At 41.5% G+C, this 27661-nt stretch overlaps 1 protein-coding gene across 6 annotated transcripts in view; it reads left to right on the forward strand.

Moving 5' to 3' along the window:
* Positions 1–27661, forward strand: part of Ptprr (protein tyrosine phosphatase receptor type R) — a 263312-nt gene that overhangs the window by 195060 nt on the left and 40591 nt on the right. For all 6 annotated transcript variants that reach the window (XM_055626072.1, XM_055626074.1, XM_055626076.1 and 3 more), the window contains one exon: positions 27029–27215. In XM_055626072.1, the coding sequence (XP_055482047.1) occupies positions 27029–27215 (187 nt within the window). The remainder of the gene's footprint in view (positions 1–27028; positions 27216–27661) is intronic.

Below are 27661 nucleotides of genomic sequence, written 5' to 3' on the forward strand. Positions count from 1 at the left end.
TTCCTACTTAATCTTGCATAAAGGAAAACAGAATTTTACTTTTTTTTTTCTATTATTGAAAAGAGAAAAAAAATTCCATACAATATATTCTTGTTACAGTTTTCCTTCTCTCTACTCCTCCCCATTTTCTCTCCACCTCCCCTCCCATTTGGGCCCACCCCCTTTCTGTCTCTTGCAAAGGACCTGGGGGGGGGGGGATTAGGAAGGAAGGAAGAATTGTCTTGCCAATTTCTCCAGGGCATGCAGCCTACCCTTAAGATTAGTTAGCTTCTGCCTGGCATGGTGGCACGCGCCTGCAATCCCAGCACTCAGGCAGAGGGAGGCAGATCTCTGGGAGTTTGAAGCCAGCCTGATCTAAAAATTTGTTACACAGCAAAACCCTGTATCAAAAAACAAAACAACAACAACAAACAAAGAAACAAAAAAGATAGTTGGTTTCTCCAGTGAGACTCAAACTCATTTTTCATTTGAAGTGGTTATCAGTTGTAGACAGCTCTGGGTTAGTGACGGGAGCGCATGTCCATGTCTCCTTTCAGCGCTAGGACCCTGTGTGGTGCAGATCTGTGCGTGCCGCCTCAGTCTCTGTGAGTTCGTATATGTGTTGGTCATGCTAGGTTTAGTAGGCCCTGTTTTCCTTGGTGTCCTCCATCCCCTCTGGCTCTTATACTCTTCTGCCTCCTCTGCCATGGGGTTTCCTGAGCCCTGAGGGGAAGGATTTGGATGGCAACATCCCTCTTAGGGCTGAGTGTCCCAAGGTCTCTCACTCTGCGTATTGTCTGGCTGTATTCGTCCAGTTCTTGAGAGAGAGAGAGAGAGAGAGAGAGAGAGAGAGAGATTGATCACGTTGGTCTGCTGGTGCTGGCTTTTTCTAATGTCAGGGCTCTATGGAAGAAGAGTCTGGATCAACTCATTTAAATCAGCTTGTAGAGTGCTTGACACTTCAGCTCCAGATGTCTGCCACTACCCGCTCCTTCCTCAGTAAGCTATTGAGAGCATAGTGAGAGAAATGGTTTCTAGTCCAAACAAAAATTGAAGAAAAGAGGTTTCTGTGCTAAGCCATTTGTGGTAGTGTGAATTTACTTTCAGGTAAATTAGTAAAACTTAGAAAGTGTCTGTACACTTTAAGACACTGAGCACACACCAGGGGAGGGAGACAAATCTGAAGTTGGGGGCTTGGGTTTTCTTAGGGGGAGACTGTCGTTTTGGGGTTTTTCGTTATTACTGTTGTTGGTTTGGTTTGGGCAAACTCAATTTAGGAGTTTGGTTAATAGATATTTCTGAAATGTGTGGACAGAAATGGGTTCAGAATTCTTGCTTTCCCTGTCCTGAATGCAAAATCTCTGAGAACAGTAAGGAGTGAGAGATAGCTTTGCTAAATATTATTTGAGAACTGGTGACCTGAACTTTTCTCATTTCTAACTTAAATGTGCTGTTCTGTATGTGACCTGTAGGTGGCACACTGAAACAGCTGTCCTCCTAGAAGTGAAAGAAAGGCCCTTCTCAACAGCCGTCCTAAGATTGGTCTTACAGAGCTTCCAGAGTGATACCAGTGAAGGGTGGGGAGGGCTGCCTTGGGAAACCCTGTACACACTGTCTCGACACCGGTCTCTCTGGAATTGCTAGGATTTATTTGTGGCGCCACCCCGGATTTTTGTATCCACAAGGCGGCAGTTGTACATTATATTAACTCGTATTGCCATGTGAAGAACTTCAGAATGCTAATAATGAATACAATAACAGAGGCGTGGCTTAAATGTGATTATATTTTCCTATCTTTTATCAAAGCCATTACTCTTCATAAAGCGCCGAACTGTATTGTTTACTAGACAGTAAGCTTCCTAGGGGCAGAGGCCCACCTGCCCAGTGTTCAGCCGTGCCCATACACGCTCCTAACCTGCATTGCCTGATACACACTGGGCTTCCCTAAATACATATGTCCTTCCGTGTTTTCACTTGCTGCCACCGAATCTCAGTGTGGCAGGTGTGGCCGTAGTACGGAAGTGGGCTGTTAGAGTTTAGACTCAGAGCTTTCCCAGGCAGGATAGCACATTCCCATATCCTCAGTATGTTGAAGGTGGAGGCGGGAGGATCAGAAGTTCAAGGCCAGTCTTGGCCCCCATGGTGAGTTTCAGACCAGCTGGGCTATAGCAGGTCTCGTCTCAACCAAAACAAAACAGCAACGGAAGCCTTGTAACTTCTTGAAAATGCAGCGTTAGAGAGCTGAGATGGCTGGTTAGAGCAGCCATTTCCAAGCCTCTTCTAATAGAACGGCCTAGGGAAACTTGCATAGTCTAGAGAATGCTAGAACCTAAATGGAGTCTATAGACAAAAATATTATAGAGTCTGACCCAGGAATTTAGCCTCAGCAGGTCTTAGGGAGCATCTGGGAGGAAGAAGGGGGTCTAAGGAATCCATGGAGACATCTCTATGCCGTCTGCCTCCTTACTGAGGGGTTCCATGGTGTATGGATTCAAGTGTGTGCAGGACACACTTAAATGTGTGTGGAGGCAGGGATCTGGCATCAATCAAAAAAATGCCAAACATGCAGCATGTTTTTCCTGCCCCTACTCTCTAGACACTACAGCAATCTCTGTGGCATTCACATCGCTCTAGGTGTCATATAAACAAGAGGTGACTTGAACCCTACAGACAGATGCCTGGGGGTTATATGCAAGGGCAGGACCATTTCACTCAAGCCGCTTGGCCCTCTGACAGTTTAGGCTTCTACTTGGATCCTGGAAATGATCCCATGTGGAGCCTTAGGGACGATCATGCATATGAGTCCAGATACACAGATATATCAACTATGTAAATAAATACATCAAAATCTACATTTAAGTGCATGCATGTTGAAATGTCTGTGTGCATACATTTGAAATACTATACATTTCTACTTCTCTGGTTTTTTTCTGTATTTAAATTACTCCCTTTGGGAACTGAGGTCTCAGTGATTCTGGTACAAGTCACATAAAGGGTCCTACCCAGTGGTGACAGAGCGCTGGTGTGAAGGCAGGAGTCACAACCCTACCAGAAGCACAGCTCTGGAATGCAAACAACTCAGGCCTTGCCAATCCAAAGCCTTGTAAGTGGTTTTTACAAAGCTGACTGATCTGGGCCCCACCATACCTCAGTAACCTTATCTGCTCCATTGCACTGGGTCCCAGAGCTGGCTTTATTACTGCAGTTATTAGGAGGCAAGATGCCAACTGTTCATAGGCAAGGAGCTGAGACAAAGATGTTAGCTGGCTTTTTACAAAGACCCCTAAGGACACTGGGAGCCGGCTTCCATTGTTTTGAAACTCTACTTCCAGGGGCCATAGAGGAAAGTGGGCTGAGGCCTGTGTCCTCCACCATTGCTGTGAACACACGTTCTCTTATGAGCATATGAGATTTTCTTTTCTTTCTTAACTGAGAGGCTCCCACTTTAAAGAGAGATTAGAAACCAGTGTGCCCTCAGCTGGAGTACTCCAGTGGAACTCTGGTAAGAATTGACCCCATTTATTGTACAGGAGGGACAGTTGACAGTCTATACAAACTCACCTGAGTTAGACTTTGGTATATTGTTTTTACCAGTGTTCCGGTGCAATCATTAACTCAGCAATCTGACTTTTTCCACAGTCAAGAAAGTATTTGCAACAAACACCTAAGAGTTTAATGCATTGGGAAAAGCTTAGATTTCCTGACTGAAATGTCACTGCTCCTAGACTGGGAGGATAATTTTACTCCATTGTGCTTTATTTATTTTTAGGAGAACTGTGTAGATTGTTTTCAGGATAATGCCAGGGTAATTGTTCAGAACTGAGGTATGGACCAACCCAAGAACATTCTCCTGGGAATAGTTTGGCTCAGATATACAAAAAGAGCTCTCATCTTATCAAACTCATTTCTCCTTAAACATAAAGATAAATGGGGAAAGGCTTGCCACGAGAGAAAAAAAAATAAGTAAGTCAATGACATCTTTTAGTATGCAGTTAAATGGTCAATAGATCACGTCCTTTGACCCTGTCTTTCTGTGTTTATTTTACTTACACCGGGACGGTGCATTCTACACTCTCATCTTGGCCACCAGACGGTGTAAAATGCTGGTAACTCAGGCCATCAATGTTTTCACCAGACTTCATCCACCTGAAAAAATTAATCAACTATCCAAATAATACATTCTTACTGAAATTTTTTATATGTATATTTAAGCAAAACTCAAAATACAGCCCAGCACAGACCCTTGTGTGTGCGGGCTCAGCTACTCTAGAGGCTGAGGCAGGAGAAGCTTAGGACCCCAGAACTCCACAGCCATGCTGGACAACATAGTGAGACCTGGCCTCATAGCTAGTCTCACCATGGAACGCACCCTCATCATCAGTTGTACATACTCTCCAGACTTCTGCAGAGATATCCACATACCATGTCTGTACTCACGGATGACAGTTTCGAGTGTCGCCTTGGCACCAAAAACATCAAGATGCAGGCAGAAGCAGGAGAGTACCAGGTGAATCCACTACGCTGAGGAGAAGAGAAATATTGTCCACAGCAGCCCAGAGCGCAGAGACAGGCACAGTCCTGGAGTCATCCTGAAGGTGTCTTGGTAATAAAATGAGTGAGGATCTGAATGAGAAAACAGCCGACAACGGCAAAGCATCTGCTTGGTACTAAGAACTGGCCTCAGTGTCCTACATTAATAATGTCAATCAACCCTAGGGCAAGCTAAAGAACAGAACCCCAGCTGGACTCCACACCATAGCTTCCACCCTCCTCTTCAGACAACTGCAGATCTGAACCACTTCACCTTCGTCCCTGTCCTGGAGCACTTACGGTTGTTTCTATTGTTGTTCTTTAAGCAACACAGCATAGCAACTGCGTACAGAAGGCTTACGTCTCATTAGGTGTAACGAGCAGTCCAGAGCCGATTTAAAGACAGAGAGGGCTAAGTGACGGTCTCAGACCATTTAAAGTAGGGAAGAACAGGCAAAAATATCACATAACTTTCCAAAGACATCTTTCACAAAAAAAAGGGGGGGGGGGGTCTTTTTTTTTTTTAATTTAGTCTCAAACTTTCAGAGAAAGTATATATTTTGGAAACATTTTTGCTTTCCTGTTTCGTGACTCTGCAAAACTTTGAATGTGTCTCTTTCTACAGTTGTCTAATTTTAGATTGTTCCTCTGTGTAAATCTTTAAAAAGTAAGACACAGAGCAATCAAGCTACTTCGTGCATTGTAATCCTGTTTATAGATGTAACTTTATATATTTATATTGTAATAAATACTTTTAAATGAATGAATACAGCATCAGGGAATACAGTTTCAGAATCCAATCCAGACTGAAAGCAAATAGAATTAGATTAGGCCAGCACATACCACTTATTAATCACATGCTTTTTCTCATGTATCTAGTATAATTTTATTCTTACAACCAGCGAGATGGGGGAGGGGAACTATTGAGGGTCGTAAGGATGAGCACAAATATATACATGTAGAAAACATCATGATGAAATGCATTGTTTTCTTCATTAACTAAAAGAAATATTTTTTAAAAAAATCTTTTAATGGGGGCTAGAGAGTTGGCTTAGTGGTTAAAAGCATTTGACTGCTCTTCCAGAGGACCCGGGTTCAATTCCCAGCACCACATGACAGTTCACAACTGTCAGTAACTCCAAGATCTGACACCCTTACACAGACATGCAGGGTGAACATCAATGCATGTAAAATAATAAAAATATCTTAAAACATTTTAACAAAGATGATTATAGCAGCTGAAGAGAGAAGAAAAATTATAAACAAACAAAAAAGCAAATATTGATGCTTTTGTTGTTTTATCTCCTACAATCACGTATTTCCAAAGCTTATTTTACAACTCAGAGTAGCCATATGTGTATGTAGCTTATAGAGAAATTTTATTTTTCAGAGCATAGAACTAAAGCAAAAACTAAGAAATCACTCTAGTACATTTCCAGTACAGTAAAGTTCGGGTTTTTTAAAGACAAGGAAATCATGAGTCTTTCAAAATAAATGACCTTAAAATAAATGTAGGTCCATGTCTTTTTTTTAATATATAGATTTCAAACTGCCAAAAAATATGAAAAACCAGAAGAAATCAGTGTACTTTACATATGAAATAAGTTTTGAAAATTGCTCTCAAAAGTTATCTCATGAGTTTTCTGGTCAGGCCTTTGAGCTGAAGTTTTGGTGACATGAGTTGGTTTAATTTCCATGTCCCTTATCTATAGTTCACTCTTGTTACTACAGTTGCTACTGGTTTTTAGCTTGTACACAGGAAGCCGGTGCCAATCAATTTTGTTCCCAAGGTGACAGGAAGCCTTGGTTGCTCAGATGCTGATTGTGTTGGCTCTTCGTGCTCCACCCGTCATGCTTTCTTCCCTTTTGGCTGAACTTAAGACGAATTAATCAGTGCTCGACATCTGGCAGACAGCTTTGGTGTCTTCTCGATGCTTTGCTGACCTGCAGAGCGAAAGAGTGAAAAATCAGTGCATGAAGTTTGCAGACCCTGACCTACATGCTGCTGAGGGCCCCTCCTTCCCGGGTCCTCCTCTTCTGGCTTTTTGACTGAAAGCGTGAATCCTCCTGAGCAGTGTTGTATTTATCGAACAACCCCCCCCCTTCTTTATGACAGTGAGCCGCTTACCTCACCCTGCCATAAAGTCCAGATAAGAGACATGACTCGGAGGCCAGGAAAGAGCTCAAGGAATGCTAAGCTTTTAAACAGGTCTGTGATGTTTATGAACTCAGCCACCTACAGATTCTCTCCCTGTGAATTCCTCTCCGCAGAAACATGCCTCTTATCACCAAATACTCTTGACAGAAAATGTTGGTATCTAGAACACAACAAATAAAACAACTCATAATTTAAAGTGTGTGTAATAAAATCAAGTGAGCTGACCTCCCCAACCCTAAAGCTAAACGCCTCTGGAGTTTCCTTTTTTCGAACTTGGAGGTTATGACTCTATAAAATCTAAAAGTACAAACTCCCAGCAGCCTTGAATGTTTTCAGAAATTATCTGTTTTAAAGATAATGATACTAAAAGGCACATCTAATTTTATGATGGAGATTATGAGAAATGTCTGCCTAAGGTTAAGGAAGATGATATTAAGATAAACCTAAAAAGGGCAGGTATGTTGGACCGGATGGGCCTTTCCTGTTCCTAAAATGTCCTGTGCTCTTACACAGGAAACGTATTCTTACTCACCCCAGGCCAGTGTCAGTCCTAGGCACAAGATCGCCAAGTACCCTGGGTAGTAGCAGTGAGAAGACAGGAAAGTGTGTATGAAGAAAATGTTCTTGGTGGATGCTACACAGGGTAAATTTTCCAGAGGCTACAGAAGGTTCATTTCTTATTCACCATGCCCCTTATCTGGGGAACAAACTCATAGTTCACTCCTACTTCTTGCCACACCAGAACATGGAGGCATTTAAATCTGGCTTTGATTAGGGCCACGGGGTCCCTGAAGAATCATCTATACTTGCTTCTCACTGCAGGGTGTTTTCCTGAGGACCCTGCCAGGGGCAGCAGCCATCCGAAAGCCTGCCATAGCTTCTCTTCCTAGATGTGTTAAACAGGAGGGCTCTGGGCTGTTGGATCCATTTGCTTTCTGGAGGGGAGTATTCTCCCCAGACAAGGGCAATAAATGTCAAGGTGCCTGGGGAAACTCTGCAGCGTGCTGAACTTTGAGGAACCATAACCCCAGCTTTGCCATCAGCCCAGGACATGGAATCAATGCTTGTAATCAGTCAGACCACGTGCGGTTTGCTGTGGTCAACTAAGGCTGCTGGAAACAAACGGTGTGCTCCCTCTGCGCACTCTGTGTTCGCTCCTCTTCCGGTTTGTCTGAACAGGAACAATCTGCAATGCACCTGCCGTTACAGCCACCCTGGAGGGGAGCACGCCCAAAGAGGGTAGCTTAGCAGTCATGATTCACAACAGCCAGTGTCCCTGGTTCGCTTTCTAACCCCCGAAGTTGAGAGCCTTTTGACAGACATTACCAAGCGTAAGTAAAAGATTTTTGAATTACAGCCGAGCCATCGAGACAATACATGTGTGCAATAGATTTCTTTCAGGAAATGTGTTATGGTCACTGCTCTTTTTTTTTTTTTTTTTTTTTTTTTTTTTTTTTTTTTTTTTTTTTTTTAGTCGTATAGTTTATGTAACATATACTCTTTTTTAAGAAAAAAATTAAACTTCTTTTGGTGCACTTAGAATAAAAAGCACTGCTGTTAGCATCTATGCAGATGGATGCTAACACTGACCAGTGGCTTCCCAGGTCTGACCTTTGACCTTTGACCTTCAAGTTGTTTGGCGTCTACAATAGAACAAGGCAATACAATCCTATACTGAGCGCGTGCAAATGTAGAAGAGCATTTCAAGGCCTAGCTTTAGCACGATTCAGAAAATGGCCCGGAACACCAACGAGCAATGACTAGGGCTCTAGAAAAGCCTTGCGTGCCCATGCCTGTGTGTTTGTTTATACGGCTATCGTTCCCTCCGTCTATCCGTGTGCGTCTCAGGAAGGTAGAATTTTATCATACAACCTTCACAACGCAGAAACTGAGACACAAGCGTTTAAGCTGATGTCGTGGAAGCATCCGCTGCAGAGCCACCGAAACTCAACTTTTCCCTGTTTTCTGCCTCCTCTGGTGCCCAAAGTACCACATACTCCTGATCGCCCCTCCTCCGTGTTCGCAACTGGCCGTTCCTGTAGTCGACTTTCTTTCCATGGCGAAACAGAAGCAATCTGAAATAAAACAATACTGCTTCCAGCCAAAGGCACCCGGGCAACCTCAGGGGAGCGGGCGACCTGTGCTGCCTTCCTGCCCTCCACCTACAGGTGGCGCTGGTGAGCCACACACACGGAGGGAGACCCAGGGGCTGCTTTTTTTTTTTTTTTAACCCCTTCTGTTTAAACGAACTTTAAAGCAGCTGTTTTTCTGTCATCAAAAATTCTACCTGAGACATTTGCAGCCCTTCTAAGATGGAAAGCCAAATCAAATAAACAAGGATCAAGGGCCCCGTAAGGATCCCAAGGTTGGAAAGGAGCCACCAACAGGTTCTGCTCCCTTACCTCCCTAATTGTCATCCAGAGGGCGTTCTGCACTGGTTCAGACCCAAATACACCAAGCAGGGCTTCCTACTTAAGCCCCGGAGGCTCTCATCTGGCATCCCTGAGAAGGGATTCTGTCTGTTCCTTATCTGTGTTCAACGCAGTACACAAAGGACGCATGCCCTCTTTCTCAGAGAGAACAATATGGAATTTAGTGGGGGAGGAGGGTCCATTAAGACTCAAACTGAAAAGAACTTTCTCCATGAAGCACAATTGCATTCGAGAAAGGAACTCCAGGAAAAGATACGGCCCTGCACCCCAGGACTTGCCGGTGGTGACCCCTGGATTCCAGTAATGCTGTGGCCTTGCCGAGGACAGCCTGGGGGCAAATTGGCAGTACATTAGAAAGCCTGATTAGGAGGGGGAAGGCTGCTTGGGCCTCGCGTCAGCTGTTTTCCTCCACAGGATACTGGGTGATTCCTGTCCTAGCCAGATACTGATTGCTTAAAGCTCAGTCCGAGAGTTCTTGTCAAAAACGATTTCCGCAGTGTATTTTGACTTGCTTAGGTCTGAAGAACTTTTGGAATTTGTTAGGTGTGGACCAGAACTCCAGGAACTGGCCTGTGGCATTCCCTTAATGAGCTCTGTCCCTCTGAACAGATTGTCCTAAGCACTTCGTTTTTAGTATTTTGGGTTTTTTTCTGGTTTGTTTTTTTTTTTTTTTTTTTTTTTTAGTTCACATTTCTCTGCTTGTCCTCATCTGACACAGGGGATTATTGGTAGAAAATGCTACTTCCGGAAAAAAAATTCTTCCATGTGTCTGAATTATCAACACACACATTTTCTACCATCTTTCAAGTATATACAAACGGATATAAATATGTCCATCTACAAATATATCCCTCATATTATAATTACAAAACTTCAGGGGTTTATCAGCATCTCACCCCACTTACAATATAGAAACTCCTTAAGTATTCAGAGCGCCAAAGACTGCTGTCATTTTCTTACCGTAGAAGAATGTATTGATAACACCCAACCCTTCAAAACATTTGGAAAAATACTCACAACCCACAATAATAAAGGCACAAAAAGGCAGGTGCCTTTATATAAAATGCAGTGGGGACCGTAAAGAATTTTTATTTCATTTTCAATAGTGTGTGTGTGTGTGTGTGTCTATGTGTGTGTGTATGTGTGTCTATGTGTGTCTATGTGTGTCTATGTGTGTGTCTATGTGTGTGTGTGTGTGTCTATGTGTGTGTGTGTGTCTATGTGTGTGTGTATGTGTGTGTGTCTATGTGTGTGTATATGTGTGTGTGTCTATGTGTGTGTGTGTGTGTCTATGTGTGTGTGTGTGTGTGTGTGTGTATGGTGTCTGTCTATGTGTGTATGGTGTCTGTCTATATGTGTATGCAGCAGTTGTCTGCTCCTCCCTGGAGCTGTACTCTCAGGGAGCAGAGAGCCTGGGCCCCCTGAGGCGATGCCAGGAACTGAACTTGGGCCCTCTGCAAACACAGTATGGACTTTCAACCACTGACCCTCTCTCCAGTCCAGGGGAGGTTTTAAATTGTGGATGCTAACCTGTAGTGTCCATTTCTAAATGAGAGTAAAGGAGATTAAAGCCTGAGAGGAGATGAAGAGAGGATGAAATGGTTGCTGAAGGAAGGGGTGGGGATGGGGGGGGGAGAGAAAGGACATATGTGACATGACCCAGAAGGAAATTCAGGATTGGGGATGAAACGTGGCAAGGATGGGGCAGATGGGGAAGAGGAGAATCAGCTAAGCCATACTTTATATACGTATTAGAAATATTCAGTTAATGCCACAAAAAGCAGTTCCAAATGTGCATGTGATCATTTTTGCAAGCCTTTGAAACACTACGGTTAAGTTGGATTTTTAAGGAAGTTTTCTTCATCTTAGAATGGCTTTCTATTCATGCCAGAAATCAGTGAGCATCGGTGAATTAAACCCACTGGCTGAGGTTTGCATTATAGTTGTGTAGTGTACAGTTAAGGCAAAGTTGTTTTTACTCTTTAGGAATCAGTGGAGAACAGTACAGTGAACACGGAACAATGCAGGCTGAGTCAGGCCTGAACATCTCTGTGCTCCTTCTTCTCCCCAAGCCTACAAGGCTTGTGTGGAAGAAATACACTGTGGAGAAGGATGTGAGGTGGTATTCCACCTCGTCGGGGTTGTCAAGCCCAGGGACACGTAGGGACCATAAGTGATTTCTGCCCTGCATCCTGTGCCGACTTTGTCAGGATGCCCTGAATGACCTGTGCTTGGCAACTTCTGTCAGGATGCCCTCCATGACCTGTGCTCAGCTCTTTCTTCTCCTCCTCTTCCTCCTTCTCCTGCTTCGATTTCATTAGTAGCGGCTAGAGCTACTTTTCAAAAGTCCGACTGGAAACCCTGCACTCTTCCGTTTCTGAGACCAGTGACTCTGCCCTTGGCCTTTCTGGTTAGACTTGTCTCTATATCCCTCTATCTGTCATCAGAACAGAGTGTCACTAGTGCATCCAAGGACTGGATGACGTGCTCCTCTGACAGCGTCCCATGCCATTCCGCTCTCATGCTCTCCCTTTCCTTGAAAGGCAGTGAGCGTTTTAGAAGATACCCTTTGTTCATTATCATACTATTTACAGGATCGTGTCCTAGGGATATAAAGAAGTGTCATCATGGATATCTCAAAGATGGAGAGTTGTCTAGATAGAAGTGTTACATGTTCTAAAAATATCTCTACTGAAAAGAAATAATTAACTCATGAAACAATACCTGGGAGCAATAGTTTGATGGAGACAAGTAATATTCTTGCAGCTTTGGTTACGGCCGTGTTTCGCATATACCTCACATCCACTTGCTTAAGGAAAGTGCCAATGAATATATTATGTTTAGAGCATTTCAATTTTGTCCATACAGTTACTGAAGTCATTTGTATAGCAAATTCTTGCAGTAAAAACTTAATGTTTGCCAGTTACCCGTCCAGAGGACAGAAGGAAATGTCCCTCGTGTTAGACATAAATGTCATGTTAAAAGATCTCTCAGGACTAGGGAGGGGCCTGATGTGGTCCAACTGCATCCCAGGTGCAGGCTGCCATGAATATCCAAGGCAATTGTGAGAAGTCCCTATTTCCCTACATGTCTAGATACGTGGCACAGTCTCCAAGTGGGACATTTTGATCCTAGGAAATAGGCAGAACAAATAATCGGTAAAGAAAAAAGATTCTTTGTTTCTCTTCCTTGTCTTACTTGAAATTTTGTAAAAGTGTCTTGATTTTCATAATATTTCAGTATAACAGTCCGTGTTATGATTTATAAGTAAATGAAGTTCAGTGATGTCCTTAATTATTTTTATCAATTTACTAATGTGGCAGACAATAAAAATGATGACAATTATTAATAATTTTACTTGAAACTTGAAGATAAATTTAGAATATGGCTACAGTGGGGTTGTGCATAGCCTTTTCTGCCATGTCTATAGTGCCAGTATTTTTAAAACCATTTTCTGTTATAATGATTAAACACTGATCAAGAGATAATAAAAGGGATAAAAGGTTACTTTTTATATGTCTTAAATAATAAAGAAAACTAATTTTGCCGTACTGGATAAATTGGATAAACTTATATTCCTAGAGATGTATCTTTGCGACTAAGCAAACATATACAGTACCAGAAAACCAACCGCAACGTTATACTAGTGAAAGGAACCAGAAACAAATAACTGTAAATAGATATTTACACTAGATAAATACTTGCTGGCTTGCTGTTTTAATAAGTTTTTCAGTATATGATGCAGCGCTATGGAGAATGTTCTGATTAGTTATCTTTGTATATATTTGTATACATATTGTATATATTGGCTTAACCGAAGCGAGAGTACACAAGGCCCCAGAGTAAGGTGCTGCACGAAGAACTAGAGTTAAGAGAGAGAAGGACCATGGGAGGAGCCTTTCTTCCTCGCTGAAAATTTTACAAATGAGCCCAGTAACAGGGTGCCTGCTTAGCCTGTGGGGAGCCTTGGGTTTGACCCCAACACTGAAAAACATATTTTTTCATAAGCCTTTATAATAAGTGTGTGTTAAATTTGTATTTAAGTTAAATTAGTATTTTCTTGATGAAAACTATGGTATTTCCCTTGAATGAAAGATTTTATACCACAGATGGCTGCTCAACAGACAGTGAAGTGGTTCTGGGATATCAGTGATGTTTTCTGCATGATGATGGAGGAAGACAGGGTGATTCGGGCCAAGAAGGCCTCTTTGGGTACCAACTTTACACTGACTAAACTGCAATAGTCCCTGTTTCCTGTAGTACCTCCTTCCATGGTCTCAGACGTTTGTGATCGACTACATTTTCTGAAAATGTGGAAACCATCCAAGCATGGTGAACCATGCCTGTAACCCAGCACTTAGAAGGTTGTAGCAAGAGGATTGCCATGAGTTCAAAGCCAGCCTGGGCAACAGAGTGAGACCCTATCCAAAGAAAAAAGGAAACTTTGGCCAGGTAGATGGCTCATCAAGTAAAGGTGCCAACCTGAGTTCAATTCCCAGAGCCCACGTAGAAGAAAAAACAATTCTATGCGGTTGTCTTCTAACCTCCACAGGTACCATGGCACCCATGTACCGTTACACACACACACACACACATGTGCACTCACAAAAAACCAAATAAATATTTTTTTTAATTATAGAAATCAACAGTTCATAAGTATGAAATTTCAGCCATTATGAACAGTATGATGAAATCTGTCACTATCCCACACTGTCTTGCACAGGGCATATGGCATCCTTTGGTCCAGTGTATCCAGATGGCGTACTTACCTGTCTCACTAGTCACCTGATAACTATCTCACTTATTAACTGCTCTAACCCCGAGCTGATGTTGAGACAACCCTTGTGTAGTGGCCTCACACCCCATCCCTTTGCCTACATCATCCAGCTCACTTAAACACGTCACAGCATACATTACATCAGCTCACGTCACAAGATGGGAAAGGCAAGCACGGCACAGTCAGAGGTCTTGAGAGAGGCACTGTGGTCATGCAACTGTGGCTGCTGTGCACTGATATTATTTAGTTATTAATAATCTCTTATTATGCCTAATTTATGACTTAAGCTTTGTCACAGATACATGTATTTAAGGGGAAAGTTGATCTAGTGTTTACTGTGAACCATAGCAGGCATCCACAGCAGAACACTTCACGATACCCAGACATGGCATTTGTATTGATGGTGCTGTGTTATTCTGGGGATTGTGCTGGTGAGTTTTTTTTTACCGTGTTTCTGTTCATGCTTCTTCTATCTTGCATCATTAAAACTACAGGACAAAGCATGGTTCCTGTGTGCTCAATCTTTTGACATTAAATCGTTCTGATGTTGTCATCTACAAGGTCTCCATAGAAACAAGCCAGTATTGGGGGAATATGCATAAAGATATGTTAAAAGGAATCACATCAGAGAGGAGGCCGGAAGTCCCCGAATCTTCAGGGTGGCTCAGTAGCCTGGCTACTTAAGAAAGTCAGGGATGTGATTCTAGTCTGAGGACCAGCAGGCTTAGAATACAGGAAAGGCTGAGTTTGAATCTCGACACAGGAAAGAACAGTGTCTCATTTCATTCCAGGGCAAAACAGAATTCCTCACTTTGACCTAAGAGGAAGATGGGCTAAGCACTTGTCTTTTGTTCAGGCTGACCAGTAACGCATTATAAAGGTCAATTTGCTTTGCTAAATATACTGGTTTAAATGTTGACTTCATCCAAAGCACTCTCAGATAAATATTGATGTCTCAGTCAAGATGACACATAAAATTATTAGCCATCACAGAAAACTGAAACTACAACTGAGATAGAAGGAAATAACTATAAATCATGTGTGATAAGGATCTACCATCTATCATATGGAAAGTACTTTAGGACTAAAAAAGAAGGCAACTTAAAATAAAGCAAAAATTGGAACAGGCATAAAAAAAAAAACAAATGACTGGTAAGTGCAAAAAGTATCATCAGTATCATTAATTATAGAAAAATGCAATTGAAACCCCAATGAAATTCCACTTCTCCTTATCTGGGATTGCCGTAATTAAATAATTAATTGATTAATTAATTAATTAAATAGATGAATAGCAATAGTGTATGTTGTAGAGTGACAAGATTGTGGAGAAATTAGAAACGCAATGTCTTACAGCTGGGAACGGCAAGTAGCCTATCCACTTGGGAAAAGCCATTTGGTGGTTCTTCAAAACGTGAAATGTTGGCGCTTGTGTTGTATAGCTCAGCTGTGGAAGACTCACCTCGCATGCCTAAAGCCTGGATTCTGTTCCAGAACAGAATAAAGCATAGAATGATTAGATGCTACAACAATTCCATCGCCGACATGGACCCAGGAGAAATAAAATATACGCCATGAAAATTTATATCCAAACATAGTAGAACAATTTATAAAGTAATAAAAAAAAAAAAAAAGGAAACAAGTGTGCCATGTGAAGGAACCTTCAAAGTGAATGAGCCTGTAAATACAGAAACAATATGACTGGCACCCAACCCCTCTGTACAGGGAGATATGGGGAGGCAGTTTCTTTTGAGGATAAGGAAAATATTTTAAAATTTACTGTGCTGATTTTTTTTTGTCCCTCTAGAACTCACTGTGTAGACCAGGCTGGCCTCAAACTCGAAGTGCTGGGATTAAAGGCATGTGCCACCACAGCTTAGCCAACCCAGTGACTGATATAAACGTATTGAATTCTACATGTTAGAAATGAAAACGCTGTGGCGTACAAACCACGCCTCAACAAAAATGAAGGACATGTACATGAGTTTAGTTTTACACCAAAAATGCTAGCTGCTTCTAAAGCATTAGTCAGAAGTTGTTTCCAGGTAATTTCTTCATTCTATTTGATTTGGTTGAAGTGTATATTTTCACTTCTAGAGAAGAAAGGGCTGTGTCTCCTAGGGCAAGCATCAAAGTGCACTTCACATGGGATGCCCTTTCAATCCTTAAAACGTATACGATACTTTGAATCCCAGAAGTATTCATTTTTTGCCAGCCCCTCTGCTCCTTGGATACAGAGTAGCCAACAAAGCAGAGTAAAGGCTCCAGTTCTGTACCTTCCCCACCATGTGTGATGTGTACTCTGTGGTACACTGACCCTTGAACTTCACGGTTATCTTGCAATTATCGCACTTGTCGTGGATGAGAAAAGACCCAGAAATAACAATGAGTTGTGACAAATGGCATCCAGGTGGCAAGCCTCCATCACTCGAGGAGGGAAAAGCCTGTTTTAATTATTGGAGCCTCCCATCAATAATTTATATTTAAACTTCTATCCTTATCTCAGATGGTACTGATAACGTGATTGTGTGTTTACACTGGCGGGAAGGTTGGTGTGGTCAGATGGTGCCTTTTATCAGGAGCACAACTCTTCCAGGTAATTGGCCCCTTCCTTCCACCTGAGGAATGATGGGACTTTAAATACAGTCCCCCAGTCCCCTGACTCTTCCCTGGCCAAAAGGAAGCGACTTCTACCCTGCAGTTCCCCGGTGAAAGGCCAGTGACTCCTAGAGGGCAGTGGTCACTCTGGTTCATTCCCAAAGTGCCTCACTGCCCAAAGCTCACAATTGCCGCACTGTGTTTGTGGGTGGTTACGCTTTTTAGTGAGCACAGAACAAACACAGGAATGGGTATTTAAGTAAGTTGTTGTTCCTGGCTGAACGTTTGGAAACGGTAGATTTTCATAATTTTTAACTGAGAGTTTATTTTAGGTGCAGGTGGATCTTGAAGGTGTCTTTTTAGTGGTGGAAGCTATCGGTATTTTGGCTGCATGTATATTCATGTGCCTGATGCCACCGGAGGTTGGCAAAGGGTGTAGGATCCCCTGGAATGGGAGTTCCAGATGCTTGTTGGCTGTCATGTGGGTGCTGGGAATCAAACCTAGGTCCTCTGGCAAAGCATCCAATGCTCTTAACTAATGAGGCATCGCTCTAACCCAGAAATCTGCTTCTTATATCGAATAAATGAGATCTTGCAGATACTTGTGCTGGATGTTAGACAAGATCAGGACCTCTCAGGAAGCATAGACTCAGAGAGACATTAGAGTAATCACTTCGTTTTGGTTTTTGTTTGTTTGTTTTTGTTTAATTAATATCTAACGAAACCCAGGCTGGTGTCAAACTCTGAGAGTGCGCATGGCTGACCTTAAATTAATGATCCTCCTGCCTTCACCTTTTGAATTCTGGGATTGCAGGCCTGTAACACCATGCCTGCAATGTAAGACAGAGGCTGAGGGAGAGAATGTAGCTCCGTTGGTTGGGAACTTGCATAGCGCTCACGGTGCCCTAGCTTCAGTCCCCAACTCTGCATAGACCAAGTGTAGCAACAACTACCTGTAGTCCCAGTGCTCAGGAAGTAGGGGGGAAAGTCAGAAGTTCAAATTCAAACTACATAGGGAGTTTGAGGTCAGCCTGGGCTAGAAAAGTTGTCTCAAAATTAAATCTATCAATAAATACGGTCTAGCTATGTATTCCATGCTGGCCTTGAACTGAAGATAGACTCCTGCCTGCTTCTGCCTCCCAGGTACTGGGATTACAGATACAAACCGACACATGGTTTGGATATAGTATATATATTTTTAAACACAAATCATTCCATTATAGCTCTTTTTTTTTCCTTATGAAAAGTAGCTTTACAAAGGTTTCTCTCCAACAACTAAAAACAAGTTTAAGAATTTGGTATAAAGATTTGAAAGAATTTGTGCTGCAGCCTACCTGGCCTGTAACCTCAGAGTTCTGGAAACTGAGGCAGAAGGATCACAAATCTGAGACCCATGTGGGCTAGAGAGAGAGTTCAAGCTGTGTGTACAACTTGGTAAGAACCCGCCTCAGAATGAAACTTGGGGGTACAGTGAAGTAGACGGGCAGTTGCTTAACAGCTATAGCATACACGCATAACTCAGACCCCCAAGGTTTTAAAGCACTGTTGCTTATCCCCAAATGACCAGACCATTTCATACTCCAAGTAGCGGTAGGAGAGTTCTGGCTTCCTCAAAATCTCCCCCGCACTTCCTTCTGCCTTCCTTAGACCTGCCCATGGCCTTTTGCAGCAGCTTCTCCTGGTAGTTTTGTCCGGGACATCTCTCCTTGTTGATGTACGGATCCTTAATTCTCTTCTGATGATCTGTATATCTAACTTTATAATACCTCTTTGTGTTCTTGTAGAATTTTTGAACTAAACAAATGTGAGTCTTCCACCTTTATTCTTCTTCAAGATTATTTTGCCTAGAAAGTTCTGAATCTTTCGTTGTTGAACAAATGTTAGCTGTGGGGCTTTGGGGCATGACTTTCATCAGATTGAGAAATTTCTCTGCCGTTCCCACTTTGTTGAGAGCTGTTGTGGAAATAAATGATGTATGCTTTCTGATGATCCCTGAGTTAGCTAATATCAGTGGAAGGGTGCACCTGTGTGCGTCATTGCTCTTGAAGTAACTACATTTACTTCACTGAGTGAAGTGAGTACTCAAAGGACTCCTTGGAAGTTGCATAAATAAGTGGTGAATTAATTATATATGCTACTTACAAAACATTGGGCATATCTGCATATATATCCAAGTTCATGCTTATACACAAATCAACTGAAATTCGGATTTCCCATTTCAGAAAGACTGGTTTCTTTATTGAGATCTAATATTTCTTCATATCACTCTATGAATGAGGAAAAAGTAAAGTTAGGAACTAAATTTAGAGCTACCAACATTCTGCTCTTTTTTTTTTTTTTTTTTTTTTTAAGGGAAACATTCCTCATCATGAATGACAGCCAAAACAATACCAAATGACAGAAAAAGATAAAAATGAATCACTCTTGGTTTGGAAACATTACACTGCTTTTTTTTTTTTTTCCTTTTGTATGCATAAAATCTTCAAAGGTCTTCAGGATGTTAAAGCTAAAACTTCATGGGTATTTATACAAGTTTTACACCAAATCTTAAAAATAACATTTCTTGTACCTACACAGTCCAAATTACATTAGTTTTACATATTTTATTTTATGTGTTCATTTTTTTATACAGGGTCTTGATATGCTGTTCTGGGGGGACAGGTGTTTGCAGTGTAGCTTTAATCAGCCTCCTGTCCCTGCCCTCCAAGTGCCGGGATTATTTGTGTACACCACCACATCTGGCATATCACTCAACATGTTGGAACTCTCATCTAAAGCGCTCCCCCGGTTTATTTCTGGAGAAACTGTCCAAGCCATCGGGCCGCCTCGCACTCTCTCACTTACTTCAACCGTGTATCTACACAGATAAGGAAAGCGTAGCCTTTCACGTGCTAGTGGGCACAGAGGGAGAATTGAAGCTCTGATCTTTGCCTCAAGCTGTTCACACTGCAGAGAAAAAAAAAAAACATATCCGGTGAATAAGATATGTGTTTATTAGGAATATATTAGGGGAAAAAAACTGTTCTGGGAAAGAGCGCCTACATTTGGGGGTATGAATTTAAGAGACACGGATCTGAATTAAGATGTAGTGCGCTGCCTGCTCAGGCACAGAGAGGGAGAGGATGTGACAGGGGAGCCTGGAGAGATGCAGGAGGAGGCGATGAAGAAGCATTATGTCAAAGGGAGCGAGTGGTGGGCCTTATCGTTGTATTTTCAATGCTACTTTCTAGTGAAAATTATTATAGGGAGATATGGGAGAAAACATTTTAATTTGGAGAGTTTAGAGGCAAGAAGACCTTCCAGAGAGATGCTGGGAGGGTTTGAAGGCTTGCTAGGGAGCTGTTAGAAGCTTGGCGCCAAACATGAATGGTTTGAGCTGTGTCAACAGGCCCTCGGAGTCTGTCTTCGGGTTTCTTCCATATCCGGTGTCTCTGACAATTTATTGGCTTAGATTATAAAACAACTCACTGACAAGGAAGACAGTTGTGTAACTATGGGAGGAAGGAATCTTACAGCGCCCCAACCCTAGATAAAGAACTGCAGGCAACGAAGGAACACTGGGAGTAGAACAGTCTTCCGCAGGAGAGTGGCCCCAGTTGGCTATGCCAAGTTGGTCAGCTCTGAAATCATACATAACTGTCCTGAAGATCTGAAGGACAGTCACAAAAAAAAAAAAAAAAAAAAAATGGTTACTCCATGTATTTTTGGAGATATTTTTATTTTAAAGGTTACCTTCTATTTTAGTCTTTGTCTAGTGAAAACATCTTATTTTCAAATTAGATTTAAAAAAACTGTTCCTTGTAAATTTTGACTATGTCAGGTAAAAGAAGCATTTTCAACTTAGGGGGCCACTGGGGCTGCTTACAGATTTAGCTGCTGCAAATGGACTAAGTAAGCAGTTCTTCCTCTTCTTGTTTCAAATGCTCGTGAAGCCACATCAATGCAGTGTGAGGCGAGACTTCCCAAATGGTTATTGCTCCACAAATGTTTCATGTACATGATACCAAGCTGGGAAAAGAAAAGTGACCTTTATGTTTCTTTACCCTCTATATTGTGAAAAAAAAAAAAAAAACAAAAAAACAAAAAAAACCTATGGTTGTCATTATCTTTGGTCACAATGTAGAAAGTCTGAAGGCAAGAAAATTTAAGTCGTGTGGCAAAGCATTAATGTCATCAGTTTCCGAGGCCAGAGCCTAGAGAACAATGTAACAAGTTTACTTTATATATTTCACATGTATGTGTATGTATGTATGGGTTTATTTTTTTTTAGTTGTGTGTGGGGTAGGGTGGCTGGCACTCTTTGTTGGTTTCAGTCTCTTGAGGTAGTCTTACTATACAGCCCTGGCTGACCTTGAACTCATGGAGATGCACCTGCCTCTGCTTCCTGGGTGTTCTAATGATAATTCTTTACCTTGCCTTATGATACATAAAATGTCAGCCACTAGATGGGTGGGGTAGGCACACCCTTTAGTCTAAGCACCCAGGAGGTGGAGGCAGGAGGATTAGCTATCATGGTAGGAACTTAAGAACTTTTCATGTAACCACTCAGCTGAGTGAAGTTCTTGTTTCTCATCTAGTGAGATCGGATGGGGTGCAGTGGGGAAGAGGGGACAGTTCTATGCAAATCACTGTCTCACGACCTTTGAGCTGTGTACTTTTCCATTCTTATTCCAAGGCTTGGCTATAGCCAGCTGCCAGAATTTCTCGCTGTCATTTCCTTATCTGATAGTCGAGGAACACATCTTCCTAGGGCACAGGCAGAACAACTGTTTGTTTTATTTTCTTCGGTCCTCAGTTAAGTTCTTTGAGGACACCAAGTGAGGAGGGGCTGGAAGTCTCCATTCTTCTTGGCCAAGTGGCCCAGCGCAAGGAGAGCAGCCTTGTGTGGAAACTACCCCTTCTGCCAAAAGCAGCTTCTAAAGTCGAGTGTCAAATCCCTCGCCTTCCAGGAAAGTGGATGTGTGGTCTCTGCATTATTCCAGCACTCAGTCAAAGTGCTCATGTATTTTTAGCAGTGTTTTCTTCCCACTTTATGGCTATTAAGAACAGTGGTGCAGACATAGACCTTTTCAGCAGAGTTGTTTATATTCCTTTGCTGAGTTCAGTGTGCCCCTGGCTCATAATATTTATGTGTGTTTTCCTTTTGGCTTAATTGCAATTAGCCTGCTGTTTGTTGCATTGCTCTTACCTTGCCTTAAGAATTTGCTTTTTCCTTCAATTGTTTGCATTGGTATCTTTTGAATTTCCTCCCTCCTATTTACTTTTTGGCATAAATAATAATTGGTGCTACAGGCGAGCTTGATAAAGCCTTTTTATTGTGTTCCCTTTTGTCCACTAGTGACCAAAAGGCATAAAAATGTCTAAACTGTTTTTCATACTTGCACAGCAAAATAGAGGCCAAGTTTTCAATAAGAGTTCATGTTCTTACTTTCCACACTCTGTTGTTATGTAAAAGTCTTGATCTCCTGTTATTTTGATAGATATTTTTTCTTTAAACCTATCTTCATTTTAATTTTCCTAATTTTCCTGATCTGTTTTTGAATTATTAAATTCTGCCCTCGCTTCTACTCACTTTGGTTTGTGGCATTTACTAGAACAAGTCCATGTTATCTTGGTTTAATAAAGTCAAATTTTTCACTTCAGGTCGTAGTCAGTGGTAGCTAGTTAAAAAATATATTTACTAAAAACATATCCTTTTCTAGATATTTCTATAAGTTGTGTTAAAACATACTGACTAGCTATCTTGAAGAAAGAAAACAAAAAACAAAAAAACCTCGGGAATTCACCTTTGACCATAGCCCCAAATAAATTACAAATCAATTAAATGGTCGTCTTAGTTAGGCTGTCTTCAAAGCAATAGACAGCAATCCCTATAAAAGAAAATATTTAGTTGAGGTTGACTTACAGTTCAGAGGTTCAGTCCTTTATTGTCATGGTGGGAAACATGGCAGTGTGCAGGTGGACATGGTGCTGGAGAAGGAGCTGAGAGTTCTGCGTCTGGATCAGCAGGCAGCAGGAAAAGCACTGACCCACTAGGCTTGAGCACCTGAGACCTCAAAGCCCACCCCCAGTGACACATTTTCTCCAACAAAGCCACAGCTCCTCCAAAAAGGCTGAACCTCCTAACAGTGCCACTTCCTGTGGGCCTATGGGGACCATTTTTATTCAAACCACCAGAATGGTTAATGTTTTAAAGAAGAAATGTTTGGGCTAATAAGATGGCTCATGGAGTAAAGGAACTTGACACCATGGTATAGGCCACCAGCTCCTTCCTTAGAATGTAAATGACAGGAGAGAACCAACTCCGTAGTTGTTATCTGACCTTGACATGTGTGCTGTTGCACACAGAAACACACGAGTAAATAAACGTAAAATAAGGTGACTTAGTAAGATCAGTGTGCTTAACTGAGCATAAACATAAACCCTAAACAACTGCAATGGTTTAAGGCAACAGCAGACTGGTGATTGCCACAAATGTGTCTGAGAAACAAACAATGTCACACCACAAACATCACAGTAATATATCAAGATGCACTACAAACATTAGGAAAGATGGGACTAAAATATTCTCAAAGTTAAGGACTTAAAAATAAACAATGAAGGTGAGTTCGTCCCTTCTCTAAGCAAATAAACCAAAAACTATAGCTATTAGCCACAGTTGTTGATCCATGTGAATTAGAAAAAAAATTAAAGTCTACTTAAATACTAGTAAAAAGCACAAATATGAGTTCAATATAATTCAATTTTTAAATGTCTAAATTTTATAAATTTCCACAGTGAACTTTCATCAGGAAAAATTAATACATGGTTACATATTTAAGCTGTTCACTCCAAGCAGACGCTGAAGTCTCCAAAAGTGTCAGTTCTAAGTTGATCCTTCCGATTCAATATCCTAATAGCACCATATTTCAACAATTCTAAATATTGTTGGTGCCTTAAAAATAAGAACTAACAAAAGCAGAGACTTTTTTTTTCCCAAGTTAACAACATCCTAGCATCGTATTTTATAACAATCGTGAGAGAATTCTTAGCATGAGAAGGCTGTTCTGTGGCAAATGCTCTTTGCAAGGCCAGCCTGTGAAAGCTTAACTCTGTACCTGAACGTTGAGACACTGTCTGAAGTGAAGTGCTGTGGGATTGTCTAGGGTTCAGTGCAAATGGATTTGCCGTAATAAAGGAAAATTTTAAGATAATAAATTCTCAGGGTGTATTTTTCTTTTGTGGTAAATGTGTAGGCATTGATTTCAAAGCACTAAAGTTAATCTCCAAAAAAAAAAAAAAAATTTGCAGTTCTTGTGGAAGGGTTCTTAAATGAATTCCTTACACTTACACAAAAAGTGCAAATTACAGAGGATTTTGTTCAGTGTTATCTAAGTTTAATAATACCCATGCATTGTTGTTGTTGTTGTTGTTGTTTTAATGAGCAACTGACATCATTCCTTGTATGTTGCTCAGGTAGTAACTCTCAGGAGAGTATACTTGATTATTTATTCACTTTAAAAGAGACAGAAGCTAAGTGACCCTAAGAAGAGCAACCAAGAATATGGATGGGCAAGATCTGAGCCCAAACGAAAATGTTGTGAAGATAAAAATCTGTATTTGAATACTATTCTTGACTCCTCCCTGGTCCCAAGACCTTGACTTTCAGCTCCACATAGAGGCTAACATAATCTGCCAACACACTCTCACTTTGGGAGAAAACAAACACACAAACAGGCTGGCACAGACACCTCTCTATCGATCAGGTAACATGTCACAGGAGCTTCAGGATGCTGCCCCTCTCTATTCCTCCCTCAGCAACCCCAAAGAGTTAATAATAAAGATAAAGTCAGAAAATGTATTTCAGGAGCACTCCAAAGAAGAATAAAGCCTGTCAGTATTAATTGTGTGTGTGTGCATATGTGTGTATGCGGAGGCAGGAGGAGTACGGCAAATGGCATCTTCACTCACTGCTCCCTTTAATTTTTGAGTTAGGGTCTCTCACTCACTGAACCTGAGGCTTATGGGTTTGGGTAGGCTGGCTGGCCAGTGAACTCCAGGAATCCACTTGACTATGATTGTCTCCCTGCCAGGGCTTGGATTCAGATGCATGCTGTGATACCTGGATTTTTTTTTTTTAATCATGATTTCTGGGAATCTGTACTCAAGCCCTCCTACAGGCATCTTACACTGAGCCATATCCTCAGATCTTCAATATCAATTTTTTTATGAGTCAAAGATAAAGCTGAATATGGAAGTGAAAGAAAATAAAGAAACATCAGTAAGCCCAACAGTGAAGATATATAATTATGAATCCTTTAAGCACTGAAGTATTTAAGATAAAACATTTGAAATGAAAGGGGAAAAAACTGAATGCTGTTATTGTGAAAGGCTCACGTACACATATCAGGCTGTGACCAATCCAGTAGCAAAACAGAAAGGAAACAGTGTGCTAGCATATCATGATTACAGTACATGATACTGCAATGAGTAAGGCAGGGTACATGTTTGCATGTCCCACAGACAACAAGAACTTACATAATCACATTAGTTACCAGCAAATGCGTTTGTGAAATATTCAGAAAACTTTAGCCGACTTTCAAAGAAAGAAATTAAGAAGGAAAAGAAATGTATTAAGCATGTAATATGCCCATCAGACTCTCAAGAAATGGAGAAATCCTCTTGAGAAATAAAGTAATGGGATACTTATAACAGCTCGGTAGAATTGCTAGAAGAATTGCTGAGGGGAAAGAGGAACCAGCCAGAGGCACCTGGGACAGGCATCCTCTACGGGGGAGGGGAGCAGATGACTTGAAGTTTAGGTGCGCATATGTAGGAGATGCTCTGATGAAGCCCCTTGCTTTGCATGCCAGCGTAAGAAAATAATTCTTCAAACTGGTGTAGCTTGGGTAGTTACGCTGAAGACCTGGTTTCTTCTGCTGGTGCCACAAGCAGAGTCCTTACCCTTCTAAACCAGCTTTAGAATTCCAGCTAGCTCAGCAACTAGTGAAGCAAACAACCCAAAATGCCATGGATTTTTAGGTATATGATTTAATGACAATAAATAAATAAGTAAACAAATCTCTATTAAGTAAAAACAGGAATTAAAAACTATAATTGCCATCCATTTCAAGGATAAAAACATTACCTATCAAACTATAGACAGGGCCGGTGCTGTATCCACAGCAGAATCAAGAATCCAAGGAGATTCAGCTTCAAAAAAACTGGTAGATGTTCGTGGGTTTCTCTGGTTGCGTATTTCCCATTGTTTAAAATGGAGGCTAAGCCACTTAACTCCTTTCTGATGCGCTCTCCACCATTCAGAGGGACTGATCAGAGGCTCAGAATTTCCTCCTACTGTATTTCCTCTTGCGTGTTGGCCTTCTGCTCCTTGCTCCCCACTTCTACGAGACACCAGGCACTTGGCACTTGTAATATCCTGACACACAACTTTGTGCTCTTTAAATTACAATCGTGATGAGCCCGACCCCTGGCTCTAAACCTCCTTCCCTCACACGCTGATTTGTGGGAACAGCCAGCCATGCTGTCATTTGTTGTTACATGCTCTTGCAGCTGTGCTTCACACAGCTAAGGGAGCGCCGATGAGGGACTTAAACCTCCTACCCAGTACGCCAGGGTCTGCGAAAGCGGAAGGACTTCAGGCATTACTTCCCAGAAGAAGAAAGGGAAATTATAAAGAAAAAATAAACTGAAATTTAGCTTATAGCTCTGTGTGGCCTCTTATAAGTTTCATAAAGTTAAATGAATAACGTGTTTGTGTGTGTATGTGAGTTGAGATAGTCTTGTGTAGCCCAGGTTGGCCTCAAAACTCATTACCTAGTGGAGAATGACCTTGAGCTCCTCATCTTCCTGCCTATATCTCCCAACCTCTAGAATTTCAGGTGCGTATCACCGCCGCCCTCAGTATAAAGGATTTATCCAGGAGTTACAATATGTAAATTTATGTGCGCACACACATTTCAAAACTTTCCCATCCTGTTTTAATGTAATAGCAGGAACTATAGAGAGATTGATATTTTAATTTTCTTGTGTTTTAATTAACAAATCAAAGGTATATTCATTGTGGTGTGATGTACGCTACTTTGAAGCATGTCTACGCTGTAATATGACTAAAGCATTTAATGACTATGAAATTTATTTTGAACTCCCAGACATACATATAAATGCATGTTCTTTTACCTATATATGATTTATCCAGTCAGATGTCTTTACTTTTTCTGGTGTTTTTATTTAAAACTGTTAACCACCCCATTATTTCAACAAGTATGCTTGCTAATATTTTATAGTACATGTTCTCAATTCAGAATTGTTCACAACGTTTAAATCGTCAGTTCCTTATAAAGGAACTATGGAGACTTACTGTAGTCAGTCATGATAACAAATATGTATATATTCACACACACACACACACACACACACACACACACACACACGAGCCTTATTCCTGGAAAGAGCTCATTGAACTGTGTCCTTGTAAAAAAAAAAAAGAATATTTTAAATTCATGTATAATAAATGTTTGTAATATTTAAATGTAATAACATTCTTTCCCCATGTAGACGCGGGTCCAATGTATCCCTCACACTGGACATGAGTAGCCTGGGAAATGTGGAACCCTTTGTGGCCGTCCCAACCCCCCGGGAGAAAGTCGCCATGGAGTACCTGCAGTCAGCCAGCCGCGTTCTCACGAGGCCCCAGCTGAGGGATGTTCCGGCAAGTTCCCACTTACTTCAAAGTGAATTCATGGTGAGCCCACTATTCCTTACTCAGTTCTAGTATTCTAAGCACTAGAGCCATATCTGGAAATGCTGCTGCCCTGTCTCAAACAGCTTGCTGCGGGCAAATGTTTGCAAGGCAGAAGGTAAAGGGCCAAGGCTTTAGATCCACATCTGTTACCTGCTGGCTGACTTTTGAGGCTGCAACACAATTCTTCACTGACTCAGCATGTCAGAGCCAGCAGTGTTCAGTGGCACGGGGGACTTGGGCAGAGAAAGAGGCATTTTAAGATTAGGAGAAAGCCTTTCTGTGACTGTGGGAAATTGAATTGTTCATCTTTTCCTGGGGCACTGAAATCAAAATGGGGAGCCGCAAAAGTTAAGCCTCAGAAACATCTAAAACACACACACACACACACACACACACACACACACACACACAAACTTGAATACATGTTTCGGAATGGGATTTAAGCT

Source organism: Psammomys obesus, unplaced genomic scaffold (genome assembly GCF_907164565.1).
Source record: "Psammomys obesus unplaced genomic scaffold, mPsaObe1.curated_primary_1811, whole genome shotgun sequence".
In the NCBI taxonomy this organism is placed as follows: domain Eukaryota; kingdom Metazoa; phylum Chordata; class Mammalia; order Rodentia; family Muridae; genus Psammomys; species Psammomys obesus.